General features: G+C 33.9%; 3 protein-coding genes across 3 annotated transcripts; 2 read left to right on the top strand and 1 right to left on the bottom strand.

The window, feature by feature from the left end:
* On the top strand, positions 7-2,022 carry LOC107642853 (CBL-interacting serine/threonine-protein kinase 10-like). The gene is made up of 2 exons (XM_021115824.1): positions 7-950; positions 1,041-2,022. Exons 1-2 carry the CDS (start codon positions 329-331, stop codon positions 1,712-1,714), a joined length of 1,296 nt encoding a protein of 431 aa, XP_020971483.1. The 5' UTR covers positions 7-328; the 3' UTR covers positions 1,715-2,022.
* Positions 3,001-4,669, top strand: LOC107644340 (spermidine coumaroyl-CoA acyltransferase-like). Its single transcript, XM_016348180.2, has 2 exons — positions 3,001-4,298; positions 4,535-4,669. Exons 1-2 carry the CDS (start codon positions 3,081-3,083, stop codon positions 4,667-4,669), a joined length of 1,353 nt encoding a protein of 450 aa, XP_016203666.1. The 5' UTR covers positions 3,001-3,080.
* Positions 10,427-13,320, bottom strand: LOC107642765. The gene is made up of 4 exons (XM_016346271.2): positions 13,087-13,320; positions 12,787-12,925; positions 11,441-11,574; positions 10,427-11,329 (listed from the first exon to the last, which is right to left on the bottom strand). The coding sequence occupies exons 1-4, from the start codon at positions 13,242-13,244 to the stop codon at positions 10,597-10,599; spliced, it is 1,164 nt and encodes a 387-aa protein (XP_016201757.1). The 5' UTR covers positions 13,245-13,320; the 3' UTR covers positions 10,427-10,596.

The following is a 15,736-nucleotide window of genomic DNA, read 5'->3' as shown; positions in this document are numbered from 1 at the left end:
TCGATCGAAGCTCTGTATTCGATTTCCATAAGGTGATACCTTTGCAATTTCATCTGCAATTGATGCTTGAAAATAGTGGAATACAAATTTATAGCACATTCATTAGCTATAATACCTTGATGCACAATTGGCACACTAGTTTTTTGAGAGTGCCGCTTCTGTTAATACGCGATCTCTGTGAAGACGGTTGAAATACCATTCGGTTATAGATATAGTTGGTTATATACTTATAGTGTCATACATATACTCTAGAATTGTAAATGATATAGAATTTAGGTGGCTTTTAGGGAATTAGGATAGAAATTTGTTTTGTTTTTGGGAGTTTCGTATGGAGAGTAAATCAATTGTTCTGTTGGAAAGATATGAGTTAGGAAGATTACTAGGGCAGGGTACCTTTGGGAAGGTTTACTATGCACGGAGTGCGATAACTAACCAGAGTGTGGCTATTAAGATGATTGACAAAGATAAGGTTATGAAAACTGGGCGTGCCGAACAAATCACGCGCGAGATATCTGTTATGAGAAGGGCTAGGCATCCCAATATTATACAGCTTTTCGAGGTTATGGCCACCAAGACTAAGATTTACTTTGTTATTGAAATTGCTAAAGGTGGTGAACTCTTCGACAAGGTGTCCAAGGGAAAACTCAAGGAAGATGTTGCTCACAAGTATTTTAGGCAGCTAATCAATGCAGTAGATTATTGTCACAGTAGAGGCGTATACCACAGAGATATAAAGCCGGAGAACATTCTGTTGGATGAAAATGGGGACCTAAAGATATCTGATTTTGGGTTAAGTGCGCTCGCGGAGTCCAAGCGGCAGGATGGCCTACTCCATACACCTTGTGGCACCCCTGCCTATGTTGCTCCTGAAGTCATCAAAAGGAAGGGATATGATGGTGCAAAAGCTGATATTTGGTCTTGTGGAATTGTTCTATTTGTCTTATTGGCAGGTTTTCTCCCTTTTCATGATGCAAATTTGATAGAGATGTATAGGAAGATAAGCAAGGCTGAATTAAAATTCCCGAGTTGGTTCCCGCCAGAAGTATGCAGGTTGTTGAGAAAGATGCTGGATCCAAATCCTGAAACCAGGATTACTATTGCCAAGATTACAGAAAATTCTTGGTTTAAGAGAGGACCTAAAGCTAAGCACAAAAAACATGACGCAGAAACCACTAGCGTCTCTTCAGGTACAGTTTCTGATCTAAGTGATGAAGGTGAAGGTCTAGCAGCAGAAGCAAAGGAAGAACCAGTTGTGGCAACAAGTATAAATGCATTTGATATCATCTCCCTTTCTGCTGGTTTCGATCTTTCTTCATTTTTCGAAGACAGTTTTCAGAAAAGAGAAGCAAGGTTTAGTTCAAGACAACCTGCATCGGTCATCTTTTCCAAGCTGGAAGATGCTGCCAAGCGACTAAAGCTGAAGATAAAGAAAACAGCAGCTGGCTTGGTGAAATTGGATGGTTTAACCGAAGGTAGGAAGGGGGTTTTATCAATTGATGCCGAGATTTTCGAGGTTACTCCTATGTTCCATCTGGTGGAGGTGAAGAAATCCAATGGAGATACATTGGAATACCAGAAAATACTGCAAGAGGGTATAAGACCTGCACTTAAGGATATTATTTGGGTCTGGCAAAATGACCAACAGCAGCAACCACAAGAGCCAGAAGAACAGCCGCAGATAGATGACCAGCCGCCACAACCACCCGAGTCATAACAGATTCCAGATTTTGAAGGTCTTGTTATTCTTGTACTTTTTACTCTGTCTGTTCATCTCATGGGAACACCATCTTGATTTTCATGATGCAATGACCAAATTGTAACTTGAATTTTCCAATTTTTTGGCATTTACCGGTCTTGCATTTTCATAATGCAGTGACCTTATTGTAGCATATGTTGTGTCTCAATATCAAAGTTTTAGTACATTTCTCAGTTTTGCTCTGAATCAGTCTCTTACTGAACTTTCCAGTTTTGATCGGATGATAATAGAACCAAAATGTTATATGTCAACTTCATTTGAGTTAATCTACTTTGATGCTTGTGTTATTTCATACAAAACATGAATGCTCAAAAGTGTTGAACCACACACTTAACACCTCTCAAGATTCAATATTATTTATACTGATTTCCTCTCTTATTGTTTGACTTGCACTTCTTATTTGCTCCAATTCAGATTTTTAATAATTTAAAATAGTTATTGAACAATTGCATAACAAAAATAACTATATATATCATATTCTAAAAATGAACTAAAAGCGTGATGACTGTTAAACAGCAAAAAGGCAAAGTTTAGTTATACTGAATCCTTGGTGAGACTTGGCTGGAATCAAATTAGTTGTAGTAAGTTGAACTTTTGTACATTGGTATTTAAACCAGAGTATTGATGTTGATAAACTACATTTAGTGGACACTTCTATTATCGATTGTGCATCATATATAGTGAGAGTGACACTCATATCTATTATTTTTTGAGAATAAAAGGTGACACACACAGTTATCATGTGAGGCATCATTAATTTATCTGACCAGTGCTGAGGTCTCTTTATTCTCAGATTTTCCTCTTCATGTTCCTCATCTCAAGCACACTTGTCACAGTCCTGGTCCCAAATTTTAAAAGCAAAAGGAAAATAATGACAATAATAATACTAATAATAGATAGACAGAAAGGAAGAAAAAGGATGTGGCAGTACCTGTCACAGTCCTAATTATTTGAGAAATGCTATTTGTATACCAAAATCAGCCACTAAAATCAGCCACCAATGTATTTGTGTATAAATACATGTGTGGTTTAATTTATTTTTAATGTATATTTGTATTTCAGTATGTATTTTATATTGGTGGCTAACTTTAGTGGCTGATTTTGGTGTACACGTAACATAACCCTATCTATTATTATTGTTGGATGGTCTTATCATGTATTTCAATAATTATTAGATGAAAATAATTTAATCTAAACAAAACAAAATGTACATACATATGATCACAAAGTATTGATCTATATAAGTTCTATTCCCATATATTTCAAATGGCACAAACACAAAAGATAACAATCTCTAAATCCATCAAAGCCACATTTTCCCATCATGGCACCTCTCATTGTGGATATGAAAGATGTTGTATTTATCAAACCATCTAAGTCTACACCTTCTTCTATTCTCTCTCTATCTACACTTGATCAGAGACCTGACCTTAATATGTTATGGCATATCATTCAAGTTTACAAATCACAAAAACATGATGGTTACCCAAATGACCAAATTGACCCTAACCCTATTAATGTGATAAAAAAATCACTCTCAATGGCCTTGTTCTATTACTACCCTCTTGCTGGGAAGATAGTCAAACATGATGATGGGAAGTTTAGAGTTCATTGCAATTCCAATGATAGAGTTCCATTTATAGAAGCAATTGCTAATTGCAATCTTTCATCTCTTCATTACCTTGATGGTATTGATGACATGGAAGTTGCAAAACAATTGGCCTTTGAGCTTCCTTCACAAGATGATGAAAGTGGACATCATTACCCTTTAGGGTTCAAGGTAACCAAATTTCTATGTGGAGGATTCACAATTGGAATTGGGGTCTCACATGTTGTATGTGACGGATTTGGAGTCTCTCAATTTCTTCATGCCATAATTGAGTTAGCAAGAGGAAGAAATGAGCCATCAATAAAGCCTGTTTGGGAAAGGGAGAGGCTGATGGGGTCAATTACCGAAATGCCCTTGCCGAGTCCTATCGATGATGCCTCGGCCGCCGTTTCACCATATCTTCCGACCACAACACTCGTACATGAATGCTTTAAGGTGGATGGAGAGAGTTTTAGAAGACTCAAAATGAGATTGATCAAAGAATTTACTAATCACAATAATATTAAGACTATGAAAGAAATTTTCACAAATTTTGAGTCACTCACTGCTTATATTTGGAGGTCAAGGGCTAGAGCCTTGAAACTAAACTATGATGGGAAAACTATGCTAGGCATATTAGTTGGGGCGAGAAGACATTTGGATCCACCTTTGCCTGAAGGGTATTATGGGAATGCAATTGTGGATGCAAATGTTGTCCTTTCAGTTAAAGAACTCATGGAGAAACCTCTCTCACAAGTTGTGAAGCACATCAAAGAGATCAAGAAAGTTGCTTTTACTAGAAACTATATCACGGATTCAATCAACACTTTGGTGACAAAAGAACAAGATTTTAATGTGGATGGTATTGGTGCATATTTTAATGTGACCGATTGGAAACATTTGGGATATGGATATTTTTTTTTTTTTTTTTTTTTGAATGCAAAGCTCAACACAGTAAAGTGGAGCAAACAGGATCATCCAATAAATCAAAAAGAATAAAAATAAACTAAATACTAAAAGCTAAGAACTAGAACAACCCCACAAGACCGATCCCTAAGTCATCTTTGACATAGACATCAACAACAAAAAGGATCCACACAACTCCACTCATTAGCGCTAAGGAAAGTCATGTTGATAATTTCTTCAATGCCTTTGCTGGTATTCTGGAATATCCTCTTATTTCTTTCCAGTCAGATGTTCCAAAGGATTGCACAGAAGCACCTCAACCGCTGCCTTTGGTTCTCCTTACTCCGCGGTTCCTCTGTCTAGCTCAAAAAGTGCTCTTTCAGCGTCCCCGAAAAAGACCAATGTCTGCCAAAAGCTGATATCCAAGCATTCCACACCTGCCACGCAAAGGTACAGCCTAGAAACAAGTGATGTACATGTTCCACATCATTATTACATAATACACAAACATTATCTTCCCGGGTGATAATACCAAACTGGTTTAGCCTTTCCTTAGTATTCACTCGGTCTATCAACACAAACCAAGCAAATAGCTCCACTCTCGGTGGCACCAGACCTTTCCAAATACTCTTAGTAAAGCTGAAACTGATTATCTCCTGTGGTAGTATTTCCTCCTGCCATACCTGCACAAATGAGTTAGTTGAAAAAATACCTTGTCTATCATATTTTCATACCACCTTATCCTCTCTGTTTTGTACTAGCCTCACCGATTTCAAAACCTCATGTAAGATCTGTTAATCATGTTTGTTTCTTCTTTAAGTCTTTTTGTTTATGTTTGTTACGCCGAATAAGATATGGTTGTACTGTGGTTATTGTGTTTGATGTTTATGATAATTTCTTTCAATAAAAATGGAATTTTGTATTTATTTATTATTTAAAAAAATTACCACAAATGTATCCATCTTGCACAATTATTAGAAGCAATGTATTTTTATATTTGAATTCCATCAATACTGAGAAGTAACTTGTAATACCTAAAAATTTCATTACAAGAAAAAAATATTTAGAAGAGACCGTAAAAATACACTATAGACATATAAAGAGAATTTGCACTATATTTTCAATCAGATCAGGTCCTTTGTCTTTCACATTAGCAGAAATCATATAAGAAGAATCATTGCAACCACAAGCTCGTAAAATGAACAATTATTTCCCAAAACACATCCATTTCATCGTCACGATTTAAATTAGCCGCAAAAGATAAAGATACCACCAATGCCAGCACCAATCTAACTACAGGCATCAAACTCGAATAATTTGGGAGCTGATCTCCCAGAACTGGCAATAACCTCCTCAAGTTTAGCATATAACTCATGGGTAGTTCTCATAACTGACAATAACCTCATCAAGTTTAGCATATAACTCATGGGTAGTTTAGCATATAACTCATGGGTAGTTCTCATAACTGACAATAACCTCATCAAGTTTAGCATATAACTCATGGGTAGTTCTCATCTCCTCAAAATTTCACGAAAAATGCACGAGCCAATATCTTATGACAATGAAACAGAAATTGCAGATCTTTATCGCATCCTATTACAAGCGTATTGTGTAACATCCTACCACACAGAACTTTACGCTTAAGTTGTAAAGTTGGGGTAGTGAGGTATTACGACCTCTAAAATAAAATATATACATAATAATAGTTGAAAAAAATTTATAAAAAAGAGCTTTGAAAGAAAGTTTAAACAAAAGTCACAAAAAAAAAAAGCGTAACATTTACGTAAATGAAAACTTGCCTACAAAGAGGAGTAAAGACACAAACATATAATAAGAACAGAAGATCAAAAGATACATAATATCAAACTCTATATATATACACGCGGCAAAATATCAAAAGCCAATATTCCCATTTTGCTTGCAGAATAGATCCAGACATTTCAGCGAGATGGCTCACGTTCTGTATCTGAAAATTACGTATTTGACGCAAGTTTATGATATGTAGCCCCACATGGGCATGGGTTGCTTCTTCATTAAATTGCATTCAGACTTCAATCCTAAGTCTTTCAGTTAGCAATAAGGTGCAATCTATCATTTACTAAGTGAGACAGAGACATGTCATTGCAATTTGCAAGTTATATAGATTTGAATGTGATGGCTGGATGTGGACTTATCTTGTGAATTTTATCATAGGCTCTATAGTTACATGACAATGGATGCAAGATGGAAAGGATGAAACAAAGAGTTAAGCTTTAAATTAGTCCATGAAGTTACATTTGAAATTTGAAGTGGTCTCTAAAATTAATAATTATTTAATTTTATTTTTTAATTTATATTTTAGAATTTATAGTAGTATTTTTTTAGATAATTTTCATTCATCACTAGTCGTTAAAAAATTGAGGTGGATTGATTCTTGTACTAAATTATGTCGTTTTATATTTATAAAAAAGGGTAAACCATAAAAAATATGTCCGAATAATTTTGTCGCTGACTGTAACATCCCAACTTTTTGAATCAAATCATTATTTAATAACTAATTAATTAATTAAAATGGTAATGATTTAAGATTTGAATTTAAAATTTAAACATATGAGAGCACTAGTGGTAGTAAATCTCTAACCGACAATAAAACAACCTTTTAAAATATAGTCATAATTAATTCTACATTTATTAGATTTGAATGATATTTAGTTATATGAAAAGATAAGAATACTAGCTCTATTCCTTAAGTTCAGTATAAAATCAAATTCAAATTAAATTAGATAGATAAATCGGTTACGAGTTCAGAGTAGAAAATCGCGCTCTTATCAGCCAGCCTGATATACTAACAGTATTTCGGAAATATATCAAGCTATTGTTATCCGATTTACTTCGTTTAAGATTTGTTTTAAAGCTCATTCAATTCTCTATAAATTTGTCTCTAATAGCTAATTCCAAATTCCAAACGTAGAAAAAGTTATAAGGCTCACAAAGTGACGATCCAGATTGAAGATTTCACCTAAATGCCTCCTAACATAATCTGCACATGCCTGAGAGCTATTTGATCCTTCCTTTCTCATTCTATTCCCTTTTTCTATACAAAACATTCTAGTATACACAAAGTCTAGCCATGAAACAAGTCTCTCTTCACTAACAAAGCACATCTATTTGCATCGGAATACCTAGTGGAACTTCACTCGATGTAGGGGGTTTTTGTGCTAATTTTATATGTCATGTTTTAAATGTTTTCGAACATAGATGTTAGCTTTATTTGCATGTCATGGTAGAATGTCTCTTTCCTTCATACGCATTATGTATTATAATAACAATCTTATGTGCATTAAAGAACTGAGGGAATGATCCTTCGGTAAGGGAAGGTGACCCCCAAAGACAAGATAATCGAGATGATCCTTCGGTAAGGGAAGGTGATCGAATCGAGATGATCCTTCGGTAAGGGAAGGTGATCGACAAACTTTTGGGAACCTTCGGTAAGGGAAGGGAACGCCCATCAATTTTATATAATAAGATATCTTTGTTGATATAACTCTTTTCTTGTGTATGTCTAAATAACCTTGATCGTAAATTAAACTGAGGGAATGAACCTTCGGTAAGGGAAGGTGACCCCCAAAGACAAGATATCGATATGATCCTTCGGTAAGGGAAGGGGATCGATCGAGATGATCCTTCGGTAAGGGAAGGTGATCGCCAAAACGTTTGGGATAAGAACCTTCGGTAAGGGAAGGGGACTCCCACCTTTTATACCGGTTTGAGCTCAATACCTTCCATAAAAGCTATGAGAAAAAGTAATGAAAAGTGCAATGAAAAGTGTGATCATGATTGTTCTTCTTTTATCCTTTTTTATTTATGATTATGTTTATTATTGCATTCAAATATCCTTCTTTTTTCCAAAGTTCCTTCTTGTATGATGCATGATATTGTTTAAGATCTTTATTTTATTCAGATCTATTCTGTTTGACCTATCTATGGCAATGTTACTATTCTTCTCTTATTTATTATTTATTTTGTCTTGTTTTATGGCATATGAGAACATCATACCAAGGTTTATGAGTTACCTTTATATGTTTTAACGCTATAGGCATTTTATATGCATTACACATGTCATAACATAAGTAAATGAGAAGCATCTAAAAGTCACACCACTCCGACTAATCAAGACTTTTGAAAATAATAATTGAACAACATTGCATCATCACTGTTTTTATTTTAAAAACTCGGAGTGGCTGGGGATGGATACGATGACACCATATAGATAAAAACTACTGAGAAACTTTTGTTTCTCACCCCTCTCTCCGTACCATCTTCAGGAATGATGCAGTACGAAGCAATACAATTGAGGTGAAAAGACAAGTGCACTAGTAGGAGCAAGCTATCGAGGATGTAGATACAAAACATTAAACGTTTACTTTAAGAAGGAAGAATATGCGATTGTTTTAGCCATAGTTAAACAAAATAAGAGAATTAGGATGTCCTATGTGTTTTGTTTTATCCTTTTTGACTGATTGCAATTGTAACTGTGATGTTTTCTTTTTTATTTGGTATGAGTAAAGCTTGTCATTGTTGTGCCTTCATAGTTTAGCACACTGGTTTTTCATGTTAGTATTTTCAAATCCACTTATATTTTTAAACTAGTAACTATTCTAATAAAAACTAATTATTCAATATTTTTATTTATAAATTATTTTACATAAATATTTCACCTTCGTTTTAAAAGAAAAATTTTGCAAGGTTTTGAATATCAGCTACTAAATATAATCCAAATAAAGCTTAACTCAGTTTAAAAGTATTAGGGTGTTACACTGACAAAAATGCATTCGAATTTGTTATCAACAACAATGCCCTCAAATAATTTAAAAACACGACAAAAATACACAACATTAAATATATATTTTCAAAAAATACTTTAGAGATTAAATTTTAATGTGATTTTTTGCAAATATGATTAAAAAAATGAGATTTTTTATCCTTAAAATTTGGTGATTTTTTTACTAAGTATATATTTTTTTTGTGATTGTTTTTACATATTTAATATTAGATTTTTTGCAAGATTATCTAACATTAAATATGTATTTCTCAAAAAATACATTAGAGATTGAATTTTGATGTAATTTTTTGTAAGTATGATTAAGAAAAGAGATATTTTTATTCTTAAAATTATTAGTGATTTTTTGTTAAGTGTATATTTTTTTATAATTTTTTTGTTAACAACTAATAATATTTTTAAAAAATCAGAAAAAATATATACTTAGCAAAAAAGTCACCAAATTTTAAGAATAATAATATTTTATTTTTCTAATCATACTTATAAAAAATCGCATCAAAATTTAATCTCTAAAGTATTTTTTGAAAAATACATATTTAATGTTGGATATTTTTATTGCATTTTAAAATTATTTGAGGACATTTTTTGTCGATAACAAAATTCGAGTGCATTTCTGTCAGAAATAAAATTATTCGAGTGTATTTTTAGTAGTTTATGCAGTAAAAAAACTAGGATTATGTTACGTGTACACTAAAATCAGCCACCAAAATCAGCCACTAGTATAAAATACATGTTGAAATACAAATACACATTGAAAATAAATTAAACTACACATGTATTTATACACAAATACATTAGTGACTGATTTTAGTGTACAATAGCATTTTTCAATTATTTTGCATCTGCTTTATCAGCTAAAGTACTTGTGTGCAAATCATTAATCAATGACTAGTTTAGATTTTTAAATTTTATAGTATTAGTTCTATTTTCTTTAGTTTTTCTCTCTAAAATTAAGGAATTCGAAGGTTGTTTGTAATCCATTTTTATTGTGGGAATCCCACTTTCACAGTTCACTTCACTTATGCTAATGGCTCTAGTAGTCTTTTGTAAATCATCTCTTTCAAAGAATGAATCCTATATTTGATGAAAAAAAAAAGAAGATAAATTTCGTTAACAATGTTGATCAAATATTAGGTTTAAGAAATGCATATTATAGGTATTGTTGACATTTTGATAATGAGAACTGTATTTACCAATCTCCAATGTATACTGAATAGGAATTGAACTTTTATTCATTGTTTTATGGCATAGATTTTTTTTACTCCTCTGTTTCCTTTTTTTTCACTAAAAATAACCTGAAGGTTGAACACTGAAAGATAAAAGAGTCATATAAAGCTGCAAGAAATTGAGCTAAAAAGGAGAGCAAGAGAGTGATAGAAAATTTATTACTCCAAGAACATACAAGATTTTTCGTAGAGAAGCTAATACTTATTATACAAGTCAATACATGCATTGACAAGCCAGATTATTTAACAAACAACAAAAATTTTCTAAACACACTGATATAAATATCCAAAAGCTTTATTATTACAATTGGACAAAGTTGGGTGACTTTGTTAAATCTATAAAGTCAGCACCAACACATAATGAGGAGGAAACTCTTCTCTTCTTATTGCTATCCAAAACCCTTCTACTGCAGCTTGGAGATGGTGTTGACAGATCAATTATCTCAGCTTCATGGGGCACAAGAAACATTCTCCTGGATTCTTGATTATTATTATTATTAGCAGCCAAAACAGCACAACTGTTACTCTCATTCATCACAATTATCTCTACTCTTTTTGGTGATGTAGCCGGCAGTGGTTGATCACATTCCGACTGACTCAATCCATCGCTAATATTACTACCACCATTATTCATTGCGCTCACCAAATTTGTGTCTTCACCAGTAGCAGGCAACATGATAGAATCCGACGAATCCTGTGAAGCTAACGGATCAGTTGTTGCTTCTCCGGCAGCTTCCGATTTTTGGTTCTGCACAATTGATTCGCTGATCTTGTCACCATTATTTTGATCTGAATCTTGGGCAATAGAAACGCCACCACACATGTCTGGTACAATATCACTATTACTATTGTTTTTACCAAACTCTCCCTCATCAATGTCATCATTATCTGATACCAAACCATCAATTCTCCCAGTATAGCACGGGAGTTCATCCATTTCGCCCATCTCAATCGTCATGTGCTCTGGCAAGCTTGGGCAACCAGCACAATGTTTCATATATTTTGTGGAGAAGAAGTTCACTGTCATATTCATGCTGTGACCATTCATACACAATATTGTCAGTAAACTCAGTATATAATCCACTCCATTGCCCAACAAAAAGAGAATTTCAATTCCAAACTCAATAAAGAAATAAACACCATACCTCTGCCAAGATGGTAGGGTGAGCATTGTGTATGCGAGTTTGATCTTATTGGCAACCCCCGAAAGGGATTTAAAATTTGCAGCTGCCTTCCTTACGGCCAAGGATTCGACAGGGTGCTGCCAAGCCCATTCAAACTGCAATCCCCCAATCAATCAAAAGGTATTAAAATCTGGCTATAAGCCCCATTTTTTTTTTATTTCTTCATGTATCAATATAATATACCTTATTCATATAAAATTACTCGTATGTCATATATTTAAATGTCCTAATATCTGTAACAGAATCCAATTTAGGACATTTGCATTATTTCATAACGAGCTATTTATTTTATTTTATTTGGGTAAATCAGAAGGCATATTATAGCTCTATCCTATTCTAACATTTTCCTCTTTTCCTTCACTCCTTAACTTCTCCTTTCTAGCTTCTCCTTTCCCTGTCGTTAATCCTTCCACAATTATTTTCTATTTTAAATTCTTGGATTTCCAGCATACTTTCATATTCAGCAGAATCTAATTTTCTGTTTTCAAATCTTCAAGTGAAATATTTTCAGTTAGTACATTAACCAATGATCTTATGTGTATATATAGTTTCTAAATCGAATCATCATCTGATAAAGTATCTATATCACAAACATGGTGACCAGGAAGGGTGGTGGAAGTTGGAGAACGCTGCAATGTTGTTGATGATGATGATATGACGAAGAGTTCACATGATGGTAAATGAATGGAAGTGTTTGCAGCTTCTTGATGAGAGGCCCAAATGCGAGGGAGAGTCGAGAGAACAAACTTAAACTGTATATCAGGGATTATGGGATTACAACCTTTTCAGGCCATAGAGAGATTTCAGAGCATTTTTCAAAAAAAGAAAGGGATTTTTCTGCTAAGATCTGTTAGGCAAATGTGAAGAATAAGACTAAGAAATCTAGGAGTTAAGGGAGAAACATTATCATCTAGGAACTTACCAGAACTAAGAATTATGAGAAGTGTCTAGAAAGAAGAGCTGAATTATTATCATCATTACACAGCGGTTTGAAGAAGCAAAAAATTTATATTGAATTCATTGAGGAGGATCCTTGAACTTTTGAAGCATGAGAAAACTTAGTGCTCAATGCTTTACACAGGTCCTGAAATTCAGTCCTACCTATAGTACTTAAGAAAGTGCTCTATTTAGTTGCAGAATCAACATAAAAGAAACTATGAGAGGGTCACTAGTCACTCATACACATATACTACTATTCTCATTAAAGGGGATTATGATTGATGATGTTGACATTCACACAACAATGAATTTGACTTGTTCAATCTCAAAACAACTACCCTAGTAACAAGAAGAGCAGAGTATGAAACCTGAAGAGCAGCAACATTTGTTGGGAAGCCATAGATGCACAAAACCATCTCCCAAGGCCTCTTCTTCTTCGTTCGCCATGCACCACATCCAATCTCCCCATTGTGTTGTCTGATCCGGCGCCGTGGATTCACTGTAAATCTGCAATAACCAAACATACACCCAAGATCCAATGAATGAAAAAACAGAAAATTTTTAGCGAATATAATCAAAAAGCAAATTGGATGTGTGCAACTTTTGGGTTTAACAAAAGGGGATCATCAAAATTTGATCTACAGAGATATAGAGAGAAGAACCCGAACCCGATGTAAGTGTGGCCTTTGAAGCGGGGGTTAAGAGAGGCCAAGAGGTAGCAAGCGAAGAAGCCATGTTCTTGTGGAGTGGATGATGAAGATGATGTTGATGAAGATGCAGATGCAGAACTCGCAAGGGATTTTGATGAACCCTTTCTCTTTCTCATTTTCTCTCTTTCTCTTTCTCTTTCTCTTTCTCTTTTTGCTGAAAAAATTCGACCGTTAAAACTAAGCTTCCAGTCTCTTAATAAATAACTGAAATGAGGTAAATCTTTATGTAATATTTTTTAACGGTAACTTGTTTCAATCAAAGAAAATTATAAATTATAAAAAAAAATATACACATGAAAAATTTAAACACGAATGAGAATCATGTGAATGATTTTACTCTTAGCCGGAGCCTTAGTAAAAAAATTCTATGTCACTTTATCTTTTTGTGTTGTGTATAAAAAAATTGACATGCTTTATTAGTCATTAGATTGATTTAGATTTGTGGGATCCAATTATTATTTTTAGACGAGAATTAAGAATATCCTACTTAATGTTTGCGGATGACTTGTTTTTATTTTGTAAAGCTACAAAGAGACAAGTACAAAATGTAATGGTAGTTTTAGAGACTTTTTACAGATAATCTAGAATGAAGATTAATATGAAGAAATTTAAAATGCTTTGCTCCAAGAATGTCTATGTGAGAAGAAAAGAGATTTTTAATGGGATGTCCTCCATCAGATTTGTTCAGGAGTTGTGCAAGTATTTTGAGGTTACCATTAACCATTATAGGATGACCCGTTCAGCTTTTAACGGTGTCCTTGATAAGATTCGGAGTAGACTAACAAGTTGAAAAGGGAGTTTACTCAATCGAGCAGATAGACTATGCTTGGTTAATTCCGTTGCAGCCACTATTCCTAGATACCAGATGCAAGTATCTATTTTTTTCAAAGGGATCATTAGTAAACTAGAGTTTATGATGAGGAATTTTCTTTGCAAATGACAAGTTGATGAAAGAGGATTGAATCTTGTTAGTTGGAAGGTATTGGTTACTCCAAAAAAATATGAAGGTTTAGGGATTAGAGATCCTTATTGTGTGAATATTGCTCGTCTTGGGAAGCTAGTTTGAAATTTTTTCTATTAGCCAAACAAGTTATGGGTCCAAATGTTAGATGCCAAGTACTCATCATCTCAATAGAGTGTTTTGGTTGTGCTAAGAACAAGAGCTCTCCCATTTGGAAGAGTCTTTGCAAAGCTTGAAAAATGTTGAAAAATGGGTTTGCTTGGTGTATTGAGAATTTGAACCAAAATTTTTTGTTTTCTAGCTGGAAGAGAGAAGGGTGGTTATCTAATAAGATGAATTATGTTCACATTTCTAATTTAAACCTCCGGATATAGAATATCTGGTCGGTTGGTAGGTGGCATTTGGATACTCTTTATTCTTCTTTATCTCAAAATCTGAAAGATAATATTCTTTCTTACAAATCCAGATGTGCAAGCAGGTCTAGTAGTGGGTTGGTATTGGTTTGGATCTGCTGCCAAAGTTTATGACTCACGTAACGGTTACTTGTGGTTGTGTAAGCAGCTGTTTGATTGGGAGGAGCGGGAGAATTGGCTTTGATTTTGGCGCCAGCTTGTTTCGAAAAAGTACAAGTATTTGGCTTGAGTGCTTGACTGTGTCTTAAGGAGGCTCTTCCTACTGCAAGTTTTCACTTCAGAAGAGGAATGTCGTTATTGGATAGGTACCCAAGATGTCTTTCTAGGCAGGAATCGATTTTACATTGTATTCGAGATTGTCCAAAAACTCAGCTTGTATGACATAGGTTGGATATTTCTTGTCATCCTCTATATTTGAAGCACTGGTTCTTGTATCATAGCAGAGAGTATCCATTTAGGTTCTTTTCGGGATTATGGTGAATATGGCGAGAAAGGAATAATGACATCTTTAATCCTCATAAGACTTGGCCTCCGAAAAAAGTGATTTGTCTCGCATTAGTTTCAGAAAAGGAGCTTAGGAGTATTTTTAAATTATAACATATATCTCTCCCCTCTATTCTAAGTGATTCTTGGAATCCCCTTCCATTAGTATCTTTAAGATTAATTGTGATGCTAATTATCCTGATTCTGGTGATAGTGTTAGTTTTGCTTGCGTTATTAGAGATTGTAATAGAAGTTGGTAAAGGGGTGTTTGAGAATGATTGGAAGTAATAGTATTCTTCAAGGAATTTTTGTTTGCTATTTGGAAAGGATATCTCTTAATCTGGGATGTGGGTCAACGAGATGTTATTTGTGAGATGGATTGTGTGGAAACGTTTAATCTTCTTACTAATCACCAAGATAATTTTGGGTTTATTGATCCGTTGGTACTCAAAATAAGGGATATCATACATTGAAATTGGCGTATTGACTTTCGTTTCATTATGAGAGATGCAAATACGGTGGCAGATATCATGATAAACATGGCGATGAAGTTACAATTTTATCAAGTAGAGCTTCTTTCTCCTTGAGAAGAATTTAAAAAATAATCTTAAACGGGACTGTCCCTCTATTTAAATAGTTTTTCTATTTATTTTTTTAGCTTATTTAAGTCACACAAAAAAAAATTACGATTAAAATATTATTTTACATGTTTTTTATTTCTTTATAATTAAAATTTTATGTTAAGATTTTC

Source organism: Arachis ipaensis, chromosome B01 (assembly GCF_000816755.2).
Source record: "Arachis ipaensis cultivar K30076 chromosome B01, Araip1.1, whole genome shotgun sequence".
Lineage (NCBI taxonomy): Eukaryota > Viridiplantae > Streptophyta > Magnoliopsida > Fabales > Fabaceae > Arachis > Arachis ipaensis.
Note: the sequence above shows the minus strand (reverse complement) of the source record. Positions and strands in the feature narration are given on the sequence as shown.

What these genes read in the sequence shown, in the direction of transcription:
- LOC107642853 (XM_021115824.1), top strand. Translation starts at nt 329, where the DNA reads ATGGAGAGTAAATCAATTGTTCTGTTGGAAAGATATGAGTTAGGAAGA. An exon ending in TCTATTTGTCTTATTGGCAG is followed by an intron (nt 951 to 1,040) that starts GTTTTCTCCCTT and finishes GGTTCCCGCCAG; the next exon opens with AAGTATGCAGGTTGTTGAGA.
- LOC107642765 (XM_016346271.2), bottom strand. Translation starts at nt 13,244, where the DNA reads ATGAGAAAGAGAAAGGGTTCATCAAAATCCCTTGCGAGTTCTGCATCT. An exon ending in AAAGGCCACACTTACATCGG is followed by an intron (nt 12,926 to 13,086) that starts GTTCGGGTTCTT and finishes TGGTTATTGCAG; the next exon opens with ATTTACAGTGAATCCACGGC. An exon ending in CAAATGTTGCTGCTCTTCAG is followed by an intron (nt 11,575 to 12,786) that starts GTTTCATACTCT and finishes GGGGGATTGCAG; the next exon opens with TTTGAATGGGCTTGGCAGCA.
- LOC107644340 (XM_016348180.2), top strand. Translation starts at nt 3,081, where the DNA reads ATGGCACCTCTCATTGTGGATATGAAAGATGTTGTATTTATCAAACCA. An exon ending in TGAATGCAAAGCTCAACACA is followed by an intron (nt 4,299 to 4,534) that starts GTAAAGTGGAGC and finishes ATTTCTTTCCAG; the next exon opens with TCAGATGTTCCAAAGGATTG.